The sequence below is a fragment of the Puma concolor genome, chromosome B2 (assembly GCF_028749965.1).
Source record: "Puma concolor isolate L17-30 chromosome B2, mPumCon1.1.hap2, whole genome shotgun sequence".
NCBI lineage: Eukaryota > Metazoa > Chordata > Mammalia > Carnivora > Felidae > Puma > Puma concolor.
Window position 1 is genome coordinate 32,652,371 of NC_141671.1, and position 20,038 is coordinate 32,672,408.

At 39.0% G+C, this 20,038-nt stretch overlaps 1 protein-coding gene and 1 long non-coding RNA gene across 10 annotated transcripts in view; both read right to left on the reverse strand.

Moving 5' to 3' along the window:
- Positions 1-20,038, reverse strand: part of LOC147580878 (uncharacterized) — a 151,932-nt gene that overhangs the window by 85,089 nt on the left and 46,805 nt on the right. The gene's annotated exons all lie outside the window — the stretch shown is intronic.
- On the reverse strand, positions 1,941-11,533 carry LOC112862364 (HLA class II histocompatibility antigen, DO beta chain-like). Of its 9 annotated transcripts, none has more exons than XM_086706528.1 (6): positions 11,348-11,533; positions 7,865-8,146; positions 7,094-7,414; positions 6,549-6,659; positions 6,264-6,295; positions 1,941-3,825 (listed from the first exon to the last, which is right to left on the reverse strand). In XM_086706528.1, the coding sequence occupies exons 1-6, from the start codon at positions 11,472-11,474 to the stop codon at positions 3,655-3,657; spliced, it is 1,044 nt and encodes a 347-aa protein (XP_086562654.1). In that variant the 5' UTR covers positions 11,475-11,533; the 3' UTR covers positions 1,941-3,654. The 9 variants fall into 9 exon arrangements, with proteins under 9 accessions (XP_086562654.1, XP_086562658.1, XP_086562661.1 ...); XM_086706532.1 differs by having other exon boundaries at positions 7,094-7,336; positions 7,877-8,146; positions 11,348-11,532; XM_086706535.1 differs by having other exon boundaries at positions 7,337-7,414; positions 7,877-8,146; positions 11,348-11,532.

The following is a 20,038-nucleotide window of genomic DNA, read 5'->3' on the forward strand; positions in this document are numbered from 1 at the left end:
CATTTTCAACAAAACTAGGTGATAAGGTTCATCCATGCACCTCAAAATACAAGTTGGTGGGTGACAATCCACTAATAGTCACAAGATATCCCTGGAATAAGTGTCTGTGGTAGAGAATGTTGGGAGAAGCACCTAGGCACTTGACATGTCTGAGAATATGATAAATCCCAAACAGTCGACAGATACTCATTGAAAAACACAGCAGACCAGTACAAGAGCAGCAGATGAAACTAGGCAGGACTTTCCCAATCCCACAGCAGCAGTTGAACACAAAGTAAGGTTAGAAGGGGGTGGAGCAGTCTCACCCCTAAGAATGATCTAAACTGACCATCCAGGAACTTTTCCAAGGCAGAGCCTTACACTGAGGAAAACACTGCGAGTAGCGGAATCAAAATTGAGCCAGACAGAAATAAGGAAATGAAGAAAAAGAAGCTCAAAGTGAGGGACGAAAACAGTCTGGAACTCTCCCAAGCAAGCTGCCATATTTTTTAGCATTATGCAAAAACAACAGAAGAGAGAGCTCTGGGGAGTGGATAAACATTCTGAAGTATGCCTCCTTCTAAAACTCAAGGAGATGGGGCACCTGGGTGGTTCAGTTGGTTAAGCGTCCGACTTTGGCTCAGGTCATGATCTCGCAATTTGTGGGTTCGAGCCCCACGTCAGGCTCTGTGCTGACAGCTCAGAACCTGGAGCTTGCTTCAGATTCTCTCTCTCTCTCTGCCGCTCCCCAGCTCACACTCTGTCTCTCTCTCAAAAATAAATAAATGTTAAAAAAATTAAAAATAAATAACTAAATAAAAATAAAACTCAAGGAGATTAATTCCATATAAAAAGAGCCACAGAAGAGGACAGAAGGTGTGTCTTCTACAAAGTTAGTATAAATATGAAGAGAATAAAATCCTTACAGACAGTAAAAACACACCAGAAAAGTCATGCTACCAAAAATTCTAAGCTGTACTCTATTTCAAAACAAGCTAAATGTCATTAAGAAAGTGTTAAAAAAAAATATGAAACAACAACATAAATCAGACTTAGAAAATCTCAATATAAAAACTATTATAAGATGTGCTAAATATTCCTTCAATGGCAATCATAAGTGTATCATATAAGTGTATCAAAATAATATACCATATACCTTAAATTTTCAAAATATAATGTCAAATTTATCAAATAAGAAAATAATTTTTTAAAATTTTAGAAATATGGTTACAGTACTCAGGAGATAATATGAAATTAAAATCCACTTCAGAAATGAAGGTTAAACTAGAAAGAACAAAAGAACAAAATAGACACAATGATGAAAGCCTCAAGAGAAAGAAAGAAGGTAAAAAGGAACATTTTTTAAAGAAAAAAAGGAATGAGAAAGAATTCAAAAGAAAATTACAAATATTGAAGATACGCAAAAAAAAATCTAATATATAAATGGTAGGAGTTCCTTAAAAAGGAAACAAAAGAAAATACTAAAAAATATAACTCAATAAAACATTCCTAAAATTAAAAAAAAAAAAAGATTGAGCCATATATTGAAAGACTATATGGCTTATTTGAGAAACTCACCAAGATGACCAAAACCAAGATATATTCTAATAACATTTCTGGACATTAAAGAAAAAGAAAATGCTACTTAGGCATCTCAGCAAAAACAATAACTGACTTGATAATTAGGTTATTATCAGACTTTTTGATAGCGATGTTACGTGAAAATGCAGTAACATTATTTTTTTTTTCAACGTTTTTTATTTATTTTTTGGGACAGAGAGAGACAGAGCATGAACGGGGAAGGGGCAGAGAGAGAGGGAGACACAGAATCGGAAACAGGCTCCAGGCTCTGAGCATTCAGCCCAGAGCCCGACGCGGGGCTCGAACTCACGGACCGCGAGATCGTGACCTGGCTGAAGTCGGACGCTTAACCGACTGCGCCACCCAGGCGCCCCTGCAGTAACATTATTAAGGTATTCAAGAGCAGAAAATAGGAACGAAGGTTTTTTATATCCAGCAAAACTGACTGGAAGTCTGTTAAATATAAGGACTTCCTTGAGCTCGTCTTAGCAAGTAACTAAAGAAAGAGCTTCAAACAACCACAATGATTACATCAGTAGTTCACAACTTTTGGTATCATGACCCCTTTACATTCTTAAGAATTATTAAGAACTCCAAAGAGCTTTAGTTTATATGGGTTATGTGAAGCAATATTCATCACATTAGAAATTAAAACTGAAAAACTTTTAATATTTGTATAAAGAACAGTGATAAACCCATTATATATTAATATAAATAACATATTTATGAAAAGTAGCTATATCTTCTAGCACAAAAATATAGTGAGAGAAAATGAATTATTTTACATTAAAAGAATCTTTTTAATATCTCACTTAGTACTGATTCACTTGGTCATGTATTCTTCTACATTTAGCCTGTAATATGTTGTTTTAGTTAAAATGCATGAAGAAAATGTGGTTGCACTCAGATATGTAATAGGAAAGAGGGGAAGAATTTTAATAGCCTTTCAGCTATTGTGTATATTCTTCTTTGGTAAGATACTACAATCAACAAATGATAAATCTTAACAAATTAGTTACAATGTGGAATCTGAAATCTTATCAGTGGTCTTTTCATGTTATGTTAAAATTCATTGGTCTACCTTGTGCTTTGAGTGGGCCTTCTATCCGTGATAATTTTGCAGTATCATGCATTGATCATTTGGAAGGGAGTCCACAGGATTATGCGGATCTCCAAAATGTTGACACGGGTCACTAAACAATATGAAAAAATCGTATTTGGTAATATCACCATCAATCTCATCCAAAAACCTTTGTTATGGGGAACCTGTGGCAAACACAAGTTTTCCAAAATTTTGATTTTCTCTGGAAAATCTAATTTTCATTGTCAATATCATTTTCTTTGAAGTGGCATTCTTCTTTTGTTTATTTTTGAGAAAATGCCTACCAAATATCCAGGGCCAAATAACCATACTGCGTCTGTCAGTCATTCTTTCAAGAAAAATGACAGTCCATTAGAAAAAGAAGAGGTGGCTTGTTTCACCCACAACTCAAGCAATTACACAGCGCTTTTCCACAAAATAAATGCCTTTCCATCACTTTGCAGCAGAAATGCTAGTTTGTCACACTATATATTAAAAAGGTGCCTACTTGAGATTCAAGAGTTAGTAAAAACTAATGATTATTATTGTTTCATCAAGGCTATCTTTAAGTGAAACTGGCATTTTTGAGGGTTTTTCACTGCAAGTGCATGGCAGTCAAGAATGCCATGACTGCTTATAGAATTTGGTGTCACTGCCCTGATTTGTACTAAAGCACCAAACGTGTTACCCACTGTAAACTTTGCATTATCAGTACAAATACAGTGAAAATGGTAAATAAGATCTTATTATTATTATAAAAATAGTTTTGATCTTTCGGACTTCCCAAAAGGGTCTCAGGGACCTCCAGGAGTCCATAGACCACAACTGGAGCACCACTGCACTTAAAGGACACTGACATAAGGAATAGTAGTCATCATTAAACATGTTATTACTCACAGCACTAAGACTAAAAAGGGAGCAAGTATCTTCTGAAATGGTATATGATCCATAACATAGATATAGGACAACTATAAAAAGGAAGGATGATGAGGAGAACAGAGGCAAAAGGAATATTAACTGTTTTCAGTAATCATTTTGGTGCTCGTAGCACAAGTATCATCATCCTCAGACTGCTGTGTGTGTTCATTCAGGAAAAGCAAATGAGTAAAAGTGGATATTCTAATTGTAGGTCTCCCTGTGTGTTTGAAAACCAGAACTCTTGATGTGGAAGAAAGGAGACACAACTGTAATATAGAAGAGATTAATTTTTTATTTGTATATACATAAACTTTGTGCTTCTATAAATATGAACGTTACATATAAACATTTGTACTTCCACCAAAAAGACCTGATATAGTGATGAACTCCTAACTCCCACTTACGGTCTTAGTGACATTTCCCACTAAAATAATCCAGGGCTTTCTAAAACAATGGCTGATTTCAGGTCTGAGCGGGAAACATACAGAATAAACCTGGAACATTTTGGCATGCAGATAACAAAGCAATGATCAAAAGACTTGTGTCAAAAGGACTCAGGAGCCACTTGAAGAAGTTTCCATGCACCTAGGATGATATGATTGAACTCGTGGCTAAAAACCACCAGGAGTTAAAATCCATCAAATACATTTAAATCCTTGAGTTTATAATGATACGAGAAATAAAATAAAAAGTAGAACCTAATTGCCCACCTTTGGGTAATAGTAGGAAACAAATTCAGTAACTTGAAAATTAAAAAAGTAAAAGAACTAAAACACTGATCCTTTCTTTCCACTGTATCACTGGGCAACCCACCAGTAAATGAAGAGAAATGTCTCTTTACAGAAGCAATAAAGCATATAAACAAAGAAGGACTGGTAGAATTCAAGTGAATTCAAGGGCCTAGGCAATGAGCACCAAAGGTGAATGCACCGTAAAAAGAGACACAATTGGACAGTTTGGGCCTCATGGTAAAAAACACACCTCCACCTACAGACTCATCAAAGAAATTAAACCTGTCTATCCAACCTCTGCATCCATTTGCCAACTTGCAAGAAATGCAGAGGACAGAAGGACATGCTAAACTGCACCAGATGCATGCAATTGGTAAAATCCAAACTATGGAAAACTCTGTAGGTTAAATGTCTCAGGCTTTTCAACGTATTAGTCATAAGGGGGGCAAAGGGGATGGAGGAGAAATAGTAAAGTATGAGACATAAAAGACAACTAAGCTGGGGCACCTGGGTGGCTCAGTCAGTTAAGTGTCTGACTTCATCTCAGGTCATGATCTCCCAGTTCATGGGTTCGAACCCCGTATCAGACTCTGAACTGACAGCTCAGAGCCTGGAGCCTGCTTCAGATTCTGTGTCTACCTCTCAATCTTGCTCTCTCTCTCTCTCTCTCTCTCTGCCCCTCCCCTGCTTGTGCTCTCTCTCTCAAAAATAAATAAACATTTTTTAAAAATATTTAAGGAGCCCTTAGGTGGCTCAGTCGGTTAAGTGTCTGACTTCAGCTCAGGTCATGATCTCATGGTTCCTGATTCCTGGGTTTGAGCCCTGCATCAGGCTCTGTGCTGACAGCATAGAGCCTGAAGCCTGCTTCAGATTCTGTGTCTCCCTCCCTCTCTGCCCTTTCCCTGCTCACACTCTGTTTCTCCCTCTCTCTCAAAAATAAATAAACGTTAAAAAAAATTTTTAAAGTGATTAACAGAACGCAATTACTTTTTTCTAGAGTTTATTTATTTTGAGAGAGAAAGAGAGAGAGCACAAGCAGGGGAGGAACACAGAGAGGGAGAGAGAATCCCAAGCAAGCTCTGCACTGTCAGCACAGAGCCCAATGCAGGGCTCAATCTCATGAACCGTGAGATCATGACCCAAGCCGAAATCAAGAGCCTGACACTTAACTGACTGAGCCACCCAGGCCTCCCAGAATATAATTACTTTTGAGAGGAGGGAGAGGGGATTGATTGGCCAATGGCACAGGGAGACTCCTGCCCTGACTGGTAAAGTTCTATTTCTTGACCTTAAATAATTCATTAAATTCTACATTTTGTATGGTTATCTGTTCCTCAGTTTTATTTTACAATAAAAAAGGTCATAAAAAACGGTGAAAAGGAAACAGTGCCTCTGACATTTGTCTTCTGGAGACAGTGGAGAGTGCAGTTGGAAACAGGAAGACATGAGGATAACTCACAAGGTTAGGGCTGGACCATAGGAGGTATGCAGGTTGGGGCTGGTGGGAGTCAGCTTTGGTGGGAATTTCTGCACACTATCCTTGGAAATGGGGACTAATGGCACAGGCAAGGAGGAGGAAGAAGGGCAGATGAATGAGAGATGATCTCAGAAAACAGAACTCTAGAATCAAGCCAGGACTCCTCCAAGGACTCATGGAAGTAGCTCCAGAACATGGACCTCATGAGAGTCCTTTACTTAGTCATTTGGACTCAAGTCATTCGGTACTATTTCAGCCTCCAGGGCAAGAAGCTCTGATTGGGACCTTAGTGTGGCTATGGTGAGGGAACTGCTCTTGAGACCTGCAGGAATAGTGATCAGAGTTTCAGGAGGGACTCCACCCTCCCATTCCAGAGACTCAGCACCCAGCACCACCCAGCCAAAGCCACCCTCACACCCTATCCCCAAGACCTCTCCCTCTGGCCAAAGCACAGGGACAACAATTGGCCACCCAAAGACAAGGAAGAAGACATTACCTCATCACCAGACAACTGCGTCTCCACATACCCTGGAATGAGAGGAAAGAAATAGAATGCCTCTAGTTAGGACCAAATGTTGTGATTATCCTGACAGATAGGGACGAACTGAAATATCAATACTCCAGCTCTGATGACCCCCTGAAATGTTTCTGGATTCAGAAGAGACTATCATGGTGACCTCTGAGAAGTACAATCAGCTTTCCCTGCCTCACATCTTTGAAGTTAGGGGAAGTGGGAGAAGCCACGGGGCAGGTGGCAGGGGAATCCTGAGAGGCTCATTACCTTTCTGAGCCCTGAGGCAGATGACAGTCCCCACCAGAAGGAAGATCAGCCCAAGCAGGAAGGCTGCAATTCCACTTAGCATCTTTCTCCAAGAATATGCAGACTGAACTCCTATGGGAAACAGGTCTGAAAATTAGTAAAAAGCTCCCAATGTTTGGCGTGCCTTCCTGAAATCTCAGAGTCCATTCTGGACACCAGATCAAATGCTATCTAGAGAAGAAATACATTTAGATATGGTTCTTTGAAGCCAAGGTTTGCACCCATGGAGTTTCTGTTACTGAATCTTGCAGCCCGTAAGTATGCCCCCTAAAATACTAAGACAAATTATCAGAGTATACTCGTTCCCAAAGTTGGAAATAAGTGATGAGGTGATTAGACCTCCTTATTTCTTGGCAGATACAAGGATAGATATCTGTCGTGTCTTCTCCCACCCTAACCCAAGGACCCGAATTCCATGACCCCTCAGATCAGGGGAAAGAAGAATGACTATCGGGACCAAGATGAATGCAGAGATAACGCAGGCCGTGTGCTGAGTCAGCATCAACCTGAGTCAGGCCCAGAGAGTACAAGAAGCTGATTCTCACTCCACTCCACAGAAATAGGGCTCAGCAGGCTGGGATGATTAACAAGGCAGGTGTAGACATCTCCAAGTTCAGGAGTCATTTCCAGCATCACCATTGTCTGAAAGGTCCAGTCTCCATTCCTGATAAGGCCAGTGGACATGACCCCTACTCTCTCCTGCTGCCCATTCCGGAACCATGTGATCTTGATGTCCCCTGGATAGAAACCTGTCACAGAGCAAAGCAGCAGATTGTGGTGTTGCAGGGATGGGGTCCTCTCTGGATACACCGCCACCTCTGGTTGCACTGGGAAGAGAGAAAAACATGAGACATTGTGAAGGAAAACCACTAAGCCAGGACAAGGGTTCCTTGAAAGACAGTCTCTTCCCCTAATCTTCTCACATCACCCAGGTGGAAACTGGAAATGTGGGGAAATCTCTGCCCCCAAGATTCAGAAACTGGGTATGTCAATGCCCCAAGGATGAGTTAGGCCTTATCAGATACTCCCACAATTACCCCCTTTATTTGAGAGCCCACTAGTCCTTAAAGTCTTTGAGAATTTGGGGGGTCTGGGACCAAGACCACAGTAACCTGACCTGTGAGGATAATTAATGAATCACAACTAGGGACAGAACATATACAGACTCCCCTGCTTACAAGCTGTTTATCCTGAAGCAAGAAATTGCCCATCATGAGGAAGTAAAGCCCATGGTCACGTTCACATGTAGGAGATTCCTGAACCTCACAAGACCTCACCTTCCACCTCACCTTTTCTCCCCACAGTGAAGGGTGCACCCAGCTTGTAGTTATGTCTGCAGAGTGCATCCACAGAAGCTTTACTCCTCTCCAATATATCCGGCCGATTGTTCCACAGCTCAGCATCAGGCTTCCCCAGCTCTGTCAATGCCACAAACATTCCCACATCGCTGTCGAAACGTGCATACTCTTCCAAGTTAAAAATGAATCTCACCACAAACTGCACCTTCTCTGTCCCATTGGTGAAGTAACAGTCAGCCTTTGCCTGAATCACAAAATCTTCTGGAAATCCAAAAAAAAAAAAAAAAATAGACAACAAACCAACCCTCACTTTTAGGAACCCATACGTGGTAAATTATGCCAGAACACACGGATTTGAGAAGAGGCTTTTGACCTCAGTAAATAGGTCAAAGTGGCCTCTTCTCCCCTGGGCCACATCTGGTTCCTTTTAGCAAAGAGACATCCATCGTGGAAAGCAGTCTGAGACCCATCCTACAGGGCCAGCCAAACGGAAGATGTGTAATCCCAAAAAGGCAAGCCAAAAAGAGAGTCCCAAGAGACATAAACATTCATTCCACAAACATTTATTGACCATTTGTGTTTTGCTGACACTGTGCTTGGTTTCTCCAAGCCAAGCTTTCAGAAGCCCAAGACTTTAACTCCCTTTGTTATCAAGTCAAAAAGATCCATCCCCATGTGGAGTAATCCAACAGCACTCTTGCCCATGGCAGGTTCATTCGATACATTCCCTCTGGAGCAGAGTGAAGGAGTGATGGAGGTGAGCAAAGAAATTCAGACTCGGTACACGTTTGATGTGAAGTTAACCCCTTCCACTTTTCACTCACTATGGGTTTTCTCCAAGAATTTCCTTTTGGACCTTTCCCCTTGCACTTTTACTTAGACTTCACCCCTCTGTTGGCTCTAATAAGGTAATGATTTAATTACCTTTGTTGGTGTTAAGTAAAATAATACTAATCCATGGCTCGAAGATTAATATTGCTATCAGTATCGTTGGCACTATACCTACCATACCAGTAGCTACAACAACATGGTGATAGAAAATATACAATTAGCTTAAGCGTCTTTGGGGATTTTTACATGAAATACTGCCATTAAAGGTGGAATAAAAAATCTAATTCCATGGTCCGTTACAATTTTCTACTTTCAGAGCACCTTACTGATATCGATAGTGATTAGCTTGAGCTACATATTGTTTCATACACTGTCTACTCTGCTATTCTTCAATGTAATTTCACATTCAAAAATTATGTAATCTGTCCTCACAGCTAAGAAAAAGGATCATTCTTATTTGTTGAACACACAGTGTGCTATGGTCTGAGTGTTTGTGCCCCTGCCCCCAAATTCTTATGTTGATTTCCTGACCCCCAAAGGTGATATTATCAGTAGGAAGTGCCTTTGGGAGGTGTTTGGGTCATAAGGGTGGAGCCCTCTCTCATGAATAGGATCAGCCCTTATAATGGAGGCTCCAGAGAGATCTCAAGCCCCTTCTACCACGTGAGAACACAGGGATAAGGTGCCAGCTATGAACCAGGAAGAGAGTCTTCATCAGAACACAGCCATACTGGGGCATCTAGGTGGCTCAGTCAAGAAGTGTCTGACTTCAGCTCAGGTCATGATCTCATGGTTTGTGAGTTCGAGTCCCTCATCAGGCTCTGTGCTGGCAGCTCAGAGCCTGGAGCCTGTTTCGGATTCTGTCTCCCTCTCTCTCTGCCCCTCTCCTGGTCACCTTTCTCTCTCTCTCTCTCAAAATAAGTAAGCAAAAAATTAAAAATAAATAATAAATAAATAAATAAATAAATAAATAAGTACACAGCCATACTGACACCTGATCTTAGACTCCCCAGACTCCAGAACTCTGAGAAATAAATTTCTGTTGTTTATAAGTCACCCAGGCTGTGGTATTTTGTTGCAGTCACCAGAATGGATTAAGACACTTCATAGATTTGAATATTTGAAAATTTTTAAACAACAAATTGGTAAATGGCCCTGGGTTATGTTCCAGTTGACTTGAGTTCTAGTTCTATATCCGATGGTTTTACATAGAACCACTTACCCTCCCTGACCTGCTTTCCTTTGATAACGACACTGAAGGAGAGCTCAAAAGCATAGTGTTAAGACAGAAAAGAAACAGAATGTGATTTAATGCACAATGAATTTATTAAGATTTTTAAATACATGTGAAAAACAATGCTAAATATTCTTAAAGGCCACCCCATAGTTAAAGACATGTTAGAATGGCTCTCTAAGGAAAAGAGGGTGTGAAAATGGAGACAAGGGAAGAGAAGAGAGTCCTTGCACAGACAAATGATAACAAAGTGCTGTGAACTCTTTGGGTAAGATTAATGCAATTCTGTGCACTTGAGAACAACAATAAAAAAAAAAAAAAGGAAATTCAAATGGGTTAATAATGCGGGTTGGCCAGAAAAGACCTCCCTGAAGAAACAGCATGAGTTAAGGCTTGAAGGATAGTAGTTACTGATCTCGAGTTGTAAATTTGCTCTCATTTCTCAGCTCCTCCTCTGCGAGCTACTGAGTGGAGCGTAAGGACGGCAGAATCCTTCCTGGGCCAGCCATACTCATCTCTTAGTAGCTAAGGTCAGCTCTAACCTCCAATGCTCTTCCTTCTTACAGTTTAAATCAGAAAAAGAAAATAATTTTTTAGTCAGATTTGTGTCAGATTTAAGATCTGCACTGACTTTTTCTTCATCTGTGTTGTTAAATGGACATTATGAGCCCAGAGAGGTTTCTATTCTTGAAGAACAAAGATCTTCCACCCACCGCACCCTCCCAGGTTGGTTCCTCTTTTGTAGTTCATGAAACTGACATTCAAACAGGTTCTGTTTTTAGCACATCACATCCCGTTTTCTGCTGATAAATATGTCTTCAGGGTGCAATATTGCCTCATGTTTGTATAGCCTATCTCCTCAGCTAGAAAAATAACAGCAATAAATACATGGACTTAGTAGCCTGGGGACAGTCTGAGGATAATGCATTCAACTTCTCTTATTTCTCAAAACTGGGGTTAACAAATGCCAAAAGAAGAAACTTTGTTTCCAATTTCTTTTATCCACGTGTATCTCAATTGGATAAATATAAAAACAGTCACAATCATCAGAGCAAACTCCTGTCTAAACAACTGGCAGCTATTTTCAGACTGCCTCCAGTTTATACAGTTCTTGAGACAGACATTGACACAATAAGGGCCCTAAGCAAGACAAAATGTTTCCCTTCTTCCTGTTACCCTACTCCTTGAATCTGCGGCTCTGGTACAGGAAGTCCCTTTTCCCACATTGTATGTGGTAAAGAGAGAGCCTTATTTTTCTTCCAAAGGAAAGAACACTTTGAAGCCAGAAGCCAATTCTAGTCTGGTCTGCAGCCTGGACCCACAGGGAAAGGCATTCCTCCCCCATGCCAATTCTTGCATGCACACCTGGAAAAAAAAAAAAAATGCTCTGTTCTTACCTGGAGAGTCTCTGCCTTGAGTCATGGAGGAATCCAGCCTGATTACACTCACTTGCAGAACCACCATCCAGGAAACCCACCCAGAACGCATTCTGGAAGGAAAAAATAAGTGAGACAGTAAAATCATCAACTTCTTCAGAATGGGGCATACCCCCCGCAAAACTCAGTCAAAAAATATTTATTAAGAGTATGAATACTTTCCTGCCCACCTCAGGATTGGAAACTCTTCACACTGATAACCAATTACGATAGAAGAGTTTTGCATCATCAGATGCTAGGTAGACTACTTCCATAAAGTTGTGTTATACCACTCAAGAATCGGTTACCTGCTTAATCACTGACAGTAGTTTAAGGTGTGTGGAAAATGGGCTGTGAAAAAAAAAACTTTTTTAAATAGTGTATATAATATGTGATCCTAGAAGAACTACACGGATTGTTTATTATGCATTCTGCTATCTTCTAACCAATGAGTCTCTTCCTCCTGTGGTGTGGTTGACGTTGTCAATGGAGTGTGCAAATAAAGCAGAAAGTAGACAGCATTCTGAAGCATTTGCCCTAAGAGGAGTTAATGAAGTGATTATCAGAGAAGAAACAGAAGAGATTGAGAATCACCTGGAGAGTATGATTTCTCATAAACCAAGAGAGGGCCACAAAAAGTAAAATGAAGAGAGGATTCTTAAAAGAATAAAAAGGTGCAAAAAATGTTCCAGAAGATAAAATATAAGAAACATTATTGTGTTATATAATTAGTGGAGCACCAATAACCTTCATTGGGACATAGAGTGTTAAAGGTAGAAGCAATATTTCAAAAGAGTAAAGAGCAAATTGGAAATGAAGGCAGCAGATATAAACAGTCCTTCAAGAGTGTTGGAAGTGAGCGACACCTGGACGGCTCAGTCGGTTAAGTGTCTGACACTTGGTTTTGGCTCAGGTCATTATCTCACTGTGAGCTCGAGTCCCGCACCCTCAGCGCGGAGGGTGCTGAGGAGAATCCCAGCCCCTTGGGAGAATCCCAAGTAGGGATTCTTTCTCTCTCTCTCTCTCTCCTTCTCACTCTCTCTTCCCCTCCCCAGCTCGCTCGCTCTCTCTCTCTCTCTCTCTCTCTCTCAAGATAAATAAATAAACTTAAAAAAAAAAGTGTTGGAAATGAAAACAAGGGAAAGGATGGGACTCAAACTTGAGCAAAAAGCCACACTACAGGAAAGTTATGTACAAGAAAGACCATAACAGCTAAATGGGTGATGGGTGTTAAGGAGGGCACTTATTGGCCTGTCTGGGTGGCTCAGTCAGTTAAGCATCTGACTTCAGCTCAGGTCATGATCTCACAGTTCATGAGTTCGATCCCCACATCAGGCTCTCTGCTGACAGTTCAGAGCCTGGAGCCTGCTTTGGATTCTGTGTCTCCCTCTCTTTCTGCCCCTCTTCTGCTCATGCTCTGTCTCTCTCTCTCCAAAATAAATAAGCATTAAAAATTTTTTTTAAAAAAAGGAAGGCACTTGTTGTGATAAGCACTGGGTGTTCTATGTAAGTAATGACCCACTGAATTCTACTCCTGAAACTAATATTACCCTGTATAATAACTAACTAGAATTTAAATAAAAACTTGAAACTGGGACACCTGGATGGCTCAGTCGGTTGGGCTGCTGACTGCAGCTCAGGTAATGATCTCGCAGTCTGCGAGTTCGAGCCCCGAGTCAGGCTCTGTGCTGAGAGCTCAGAGCTGGGAGCCTGCTTCCAATTCTGTGTCTCCCTCTCTCTCTGCCCCTTCCCTGCTTGTTCTCTACCTCTCTCTCCCTCTCTCTCTCTCTCTGTCTGTCTCTCTCTCAAAAACATAAACATTAAAAGATTTTTTTTAACTTGAAAGAGGAAAAAAAAAAAGACCTTAACAAGTTTCTAAGTTAAGTGGAAGTTATCTGTATATGAGAGAGAAGAAAAGAGAAATTACCCCCCAAATTCTTAATGGAATCCAAAGAAAGAGATTGTCAGACTTCGTAATAAAAAGGAATACTTGTTCAGAGACTGGAATGAAGACAGGGAGATTAGAAGTGAGAAAGAGGGGAACGAGGAAGTTCCAGATGTATGGCTTCAATGGACTCAGTTTAGGACAAGGCAAAATCTTCTGCTAAAAAGGAGTTGGAAGAAAATCTATTTGACAGCTAAGGAGAGAAGGCTGCTTTTTAACCAAAATAGTCTGTAAGTACATTATAATTTATTTGGCACAGAGCCATCCATGTCTGATACTACGGGCCACTCAGCGATGACACAGCCATGTTCCTTATTCTCAAGAAATACATAACCTAAGCAGAGTGACAAGGAAACAGTCCACTGTAATGTCAGGAAGAATGAGATTAATTTGGTAATGCTTGGGTATGCAAAAGAGTAGATTTTAACTTAATCTAGAAAGAGTTCATGATAAAGTTAATATTTGATACAACAGACCTACCGAGCAGAGATTTTTTTTTGAATTTGAAATACCCAGTACTAATGGACAACAGAATGGAGACAAACAGTGAAACAAAAAGTTTTTCTGGGGGCGCCTGGGTGGCGCAGTCGGTTAAGCGTCCGACTTCAGCCAGGTCACGATCTCGCGGTCCGTGAGTTCGAGCCCCGCGTCAGGCTCTGGGCTGATGGCTCAGAGCCTGGAGCCTGTTTCCGATTCTGTGTCTCCCTCTCTCTCTGCCCCTCCCCCGTTCATGCTCTGTCTCTCTCTGTCCCAAAAATAAATAAACGTTGAAAAAAAAAAATTTAAAAAAAAAAAAAGTTTTTCTGGAATTCATTTAAAATTTCTGATTATCTGCAATAAATAAATACATGCATACTACTTCATTAAGTGGGAAAAGATACAATACAATTTTTTTTTATTCTTCGCTTCCCTAAGAGAATGCACATGTTCTGATGGGTGTGTAAAGTAGGATTATGATGGTCGTTAACCAGGACACCAAGGAATACTTGAGTTATGCCTTGCCAAGTACGCTGGGAGGCCCTCAGGAAATCTCTACCCATAAGTAGTAATAGCAAATTGTAAATCAAAGACTGACTCTATTATTAGCTGGTCAAATCTCTCATATACCCCAATAGAAGATTTTATGGTAAGCGTCTCTGAAGCATGAGACCCAAGCAAGGTCTAATGTTCCCTCTTATACACCACTTGTACCACTATCGAGTTGTAAATCCTGAAGGATTAAGACCTCCCAAGCATATGAGTAATAGTGTGGGTCCCAAAGGGACTCTGTTCACCGAAGGCAGAAATAGCATTCAGAAAAGAGGCGAAATGCAACTTTGTAAACTTTAAATACTGTGGCCCTGGAACTCTTAGTAAACATACCCTGCCCTGGAATCTGACCAATCAAAATAATAATTCCGTCTCCTGGGAGATCATGACAGATAAAAAGATGGGGAGATGTGGAAGACATCACTAGTGTTCACCGACATCCTCTACTTCCTGGGCACATGGAAAACTATACTTCCTGATTTCCCAGGACTATGTGATCAGTTCTAGCCAATGGCCAGTGAACAAAAGGTTCTTGGTCAAAGAATTTAACTACCATTTTATGACTCTTCTTCCCTCACCAAGTCAACTAGGACAACCTTGTGCTGAAATGGTGGAATCTCGAATCAGAATATAAAAGCAGTCTAATTAGCTGAGTCGTCATGAAGAGCAGAAGCCCTTAGAGAATCACCCAAAACCACAACAGATGCTACATGAATAAGAGATAACTTTTGCTTGACTAAGGCTCTGAAGGTTGTTATCACAGCCTAGCCTAGCTTAACCTAACTAATATAGGACAAGAACAAGAATGTTTACCTGCCTCCTCCATATCTCTCAGGTAGATTCGAATATTCATGAATTGGAAATCTGAGCCCAGCCCAAAACTGGTAGACTCCATACACAGAGCATATGACCCATGACATTGGGTACTTCTTCTAGAGGTGAATGGTTGCATTGCTCCCACCTGGGGGGCAAGTGTGGCGCTGAGTGAAAAAGTGGCAATCAGAAAGAGCTCAAGCCACTGAGTTTTAACTTCTTCCCTTCTTCCTACCTACACTTACCTTAATCTTTCCCATGTATTTTATCCCATATGGAAGTAAAGAAAAACATTTTAACTTCAAGCTAAGTGAATGAGAACCTGACATGGAGATTATCCCAAGCAGCAAAAGCATGAGAGGGTGGAAGAGGCTTAAATCCAAGCCTGTTTACCCCTCCTCTGCAGGCAATAATGTGGCTGGGCTTCCTATCTTGATGTGTTTTTGTTTTTGTTTTTGTTTTCAATTTGCACTAGATTCTATTGTAAACAGAATATTGTAAATATTTCTAAGGATTTTTGCATCAATAAGTAAATTCATCTATAGTTTTTATTTTGGTGCATTGTCATAGTTTAATGCTGATACTATACTTCACTAAAAGAATACATTTGCTGCAGTTGAAGCATTTAATTAGGATTAGAATTCTCTTTTTTTTTTTTCTTTTTCTTTAAAGATATTATTACATTGACCTATATATCTGGAACTCGTGCATTTCTTGGGGTAGCTCTTTGACAAGTTTTTTTCTGTTTCTTCATTGGAAATTACTCTATATGTGCATTCTACCTCTAAAGAGATTGGTCTGGGTATATTTTTCAAACTAATTATTCATTTAATCTAAGTTTTCAAGTTTATTTGTATAAAACTGAACAAAATAATTTCTTATGATTTTTCTCCTGTTCATGTATTAATTTTTTCCTTGTCATTTCTTATTTTCTCTACTTTTTTCTTGATTAGGTTTGTCAGTGGTTTATTTTATTGAAAAATTTTAAGCTTTTGAATTTATTCTGTTTTCCCATTTTCTAACTCTTCATTTCTGCTTTTATGTTTATTATCTGCTCCTGCTTTCATGTGACTGATTGTGTTGTTCTTTTCACTAAGCCATGTGGTTTCATTCTTTCCCTTAACTGATTAAGGCCATAAATTCTCCACTGAGCACTGCCTTAACTATATCTCAGAACTTTGAAATCTGATTTTGAATTATAATTTTTCTAGAAATTTTTGGTTTTTTCTCTCTGATCAAGAAAAAGACAGTTTAACTTTCTATGTGGAGAAGTATTTATCTTTTCTGATTTTTTTTATAATTATCCAGCTTGTTCCATTAAGGTTAGAAGATAGTGTCTATAGCATTTCTACTTTTAGGAATTTATAGAGGCTTTTTGTGCTGTAATATGTAGTCCACTTTCATTTATGTTCTGCTGGAACTTGAAAAGATGTGTTCTCTATTTCTTATCAATAAAGTTTAATGTATACCCATCAGATATAATTGTATACTGTTGGAGTATCTTCTGTGATCATCTTTATTTTTGTCCACTGAGAAAAGTAAATTAAAGTCACCTAACACTAGAACACTTCTGAATATTTTCCTTGTATCTCCCTTAATTTCAATCTTATTAGAGTTGCTGATGTGCTATTTGGAACTTGAATGTATCCCTTATATATGCATTATGAATTTTACACTTTACATTATAAAGTGCCTTCTTGTCTCAGTTTTTTTCTGTTTGAATTTCATCTGTTTAATAATGGTATCACGACTTTTGCTCTGCTTCCTTTTTGTTTACATTCTCTTGCTATGCCTTCTCATAATTTTATTTTTTTAATAAATGAGTGGACCTTCTGAGTCACTCTATTTTAGGTGTTTTGGGTTTCTTGTTTGTTTGTTTGTTGTTTTTGTATATTGCAAACAGCAAAGTTTTTCTCTCAATCTAATCCAAAACTATTTTTATTTTATGTATCAGTAGGCTCATTTACAATTAATATAGCAAATAGATTCAGTGTAATTTGTGACCTGTAAGTAACACTATTTTCTGTTAAATATGCCGTTTATATGAGTATTTCTTTTAGAAAGTCTTTCATTATGTCTCATGTTTTTTGTTTTGTTTTAGTTTATCTATTTGGAGAGAAAGAGCATGAGCAGATGAGGGTCAAAGAGAGAGAGGGATAGAGAGAATCCCAAGCAGGCTCCACACTGTCAGCACAGAGCCCGATGCAGGGCTCTATCTCATGACTGACCTGAGATCACAACTTGAGCCGATATCAAGAGTCAGACTGACTGACTGAGCCATTGTGCTCCTCATTGAGTCTCATGTTTCCTAAATTGCAGTTTTTCAAATACTACAGACAAGGCCATCAGTAAGCTTGTTCTATATCCTTACTCATTTTTCCATTTAATCTATAATTATTGAGAAATATGTTTCTATTTGTCAGTTTATTCTTATAATTGTGTCTATATTTTCCGACACATTTTGTGGCATTTTTGCGAGGTGTACATTGACCCTGTTTTAGTATAATGTTCTAGTGACTTCTTGCTAGCATTATGCAGTGATCGTCTTTGTCTCTACTAATGCCTTTGGTCTTAGACTATATTTTTAGATATCAAAGTGACTACATTGTCTTCTGTTAGTGTTAGTTTTGTGTATCTTATTGCATGTCTTGATTTTAACCCTTTCATGTCTTTAGGTTTTCTTTGTGATTAATGAGAAGAGCATATAACTGGATTTTGTGATCCCCTTTCCCACAGTTTCACTTTTTGCAGTTTCAGTGACTGCCCATAAGTCAATGATCCTCCCTCTGACATCAGGTCAGAAGGTCAGCCTAATGCTAGGTCACAATGCCTACATCACTTGCCTCACTTCATCTCATCACATAGTCCTTTTATCATTTCACATCATCACAAGGTGAAGAAGGGTGAGTACAATACAATATTTTGAAAGAGACAATACAAAACTTTTATTACAGCATATTGTTACATTTGTTCTATTTTACTGTTAATTTTTGTTGTTAATCTCTTACTATGCCTAATTTATAAATTAAACTTTACCAAGGTATGCATGTATAGGAAAAACAAACTATACATAGAGTTCAGTTGCTATCTGTGGTTTCAGGCATCCACTGGGGGGGTCTTAGAATGTATCCCCCTTAGATAAGGACAACTGTATTATTTACCCAATCTGAAAACCTTTTTCTTTTAACTCCATATTCAAGCTGTTTACATTTACTGGGATTATTAAATTATCTGAATTTGTTTCTACTATTATTGTGTTTTCTATTTTGTTATGTTCTTTCTTTGCTTCCTTTTTTTTCTCCTTTCATCATTCATATTAAATTGATTACATTTTAAAGTATTCTCTAATTTCCTCCTACTGGCATAAGATTTTTAATCTAATTTTAATTTTAATTAATTTTAATCTAATTTTAATTTCCTCCTACTGGCTCCATTGGATAAGCATCCTACTTTGGCTTGGGTCATGATCGTGTGGTTCTTGAGTTTGAGCCCCACATTGGGCTCGCTGTGGTCACCCTGTCAGCACAGAGCCAGCTTCAGATCCTCTTTTCCCCTCTCTCTCTGCCCCTCCCCTGCTAACATCATCTCTCCCAAAAACTAAATAAAACATTTTTTAAATAAAAATAAATAAAGAGGAATTTTAAATTCTAATTGTATTAGTTAAGAGTTACTCCTACATTTTTAACATGGCTACCTAAATTGGCAATATCCAAAGTTAATCTCTACCCTCCTTCCAAATAAGACAAAGGCTTTACAATGTTTTACTTTGCCTCATTCTCATGTTGTGATTGTTCCATCATTTTCTTACATTTAATAGTCATGTCTGTTAGTGATTTTTATAGTCATTTTTCTTTCCTTATTCTGATCTACCAATATTTTTTTTAATTTATTTATTTTGAGAGAGAGTACCATGAGTGGGTGAGGGGCAGAGAGAGAGGGTGAGAGAGAATCCCAAGCAGACTCCACACTGTCAGCGCAGAACCCAACATGGGGCTCAAACTCATGAATCGTGAGATCATGACCTGAGCCGAGATCGAGTCAGACACTTAACCAACTGAGCCACCCAGGCACCCCTAATTTACCAATATTTTACACAGATGTTTTGCTGCTGTTGTTTTGTGTGTGTGTGTGTTTCTCATCTTTGTGTCCCAGTTCTTCTTGCTGAATTTAGAATCCTTCTTATGTAAGTGGTAATAAAAACAAATGACAATACCATATAATATCATTTTTTATCCATAAGATTGATGAAATCTAAAAAATTAACAACATTTGGGATACCTGGGTGGCTCAGTTGGTAAAGCACCAGACTCTTGGTTTCAGCTCAAGTCATGACCTCACAGTTTCATGAGTTCAAGCCCCACATCAGGCTCTACACTGATGGTGTGGAGCCTGCTTGGGATTCTCTCTGCCCCCCACCCCCGACTCATGCTGTCTCTGTCTCTCTCAAAATAAATAAATAAACTTAAAAAGATTATTTTTTAAATTAACACTTTGTGTTGGTGAGGAAACAGATGGATTCGTATATTGCTGATGGAACTGTGCATGAATATAAGCTATATGAAGGCAATTTTGCAACAAGTATCAATATTAGTAATATATATACACTTAGACTCAACCACTCCCCCTTTAGAATTTTATCCTACTGATATTCTTGCACATGTGTATTAATATGTTTATGTAAGGCATTGTTTATAAAACCAAAGACTTCCAATAACCTATAGGAGAAGACGGGTTAAATGAAATATGGTACTTCCATAAAACAGAATACTATATAGACATATGTTTCTAAGTGTAAAAAATAATGTTCACAACAGTGGGTCTAAGGACCTGCTCTTTGTAAAAAATAGGGAACAAGAACATATACACATATTTGCTTAAATTTTCAT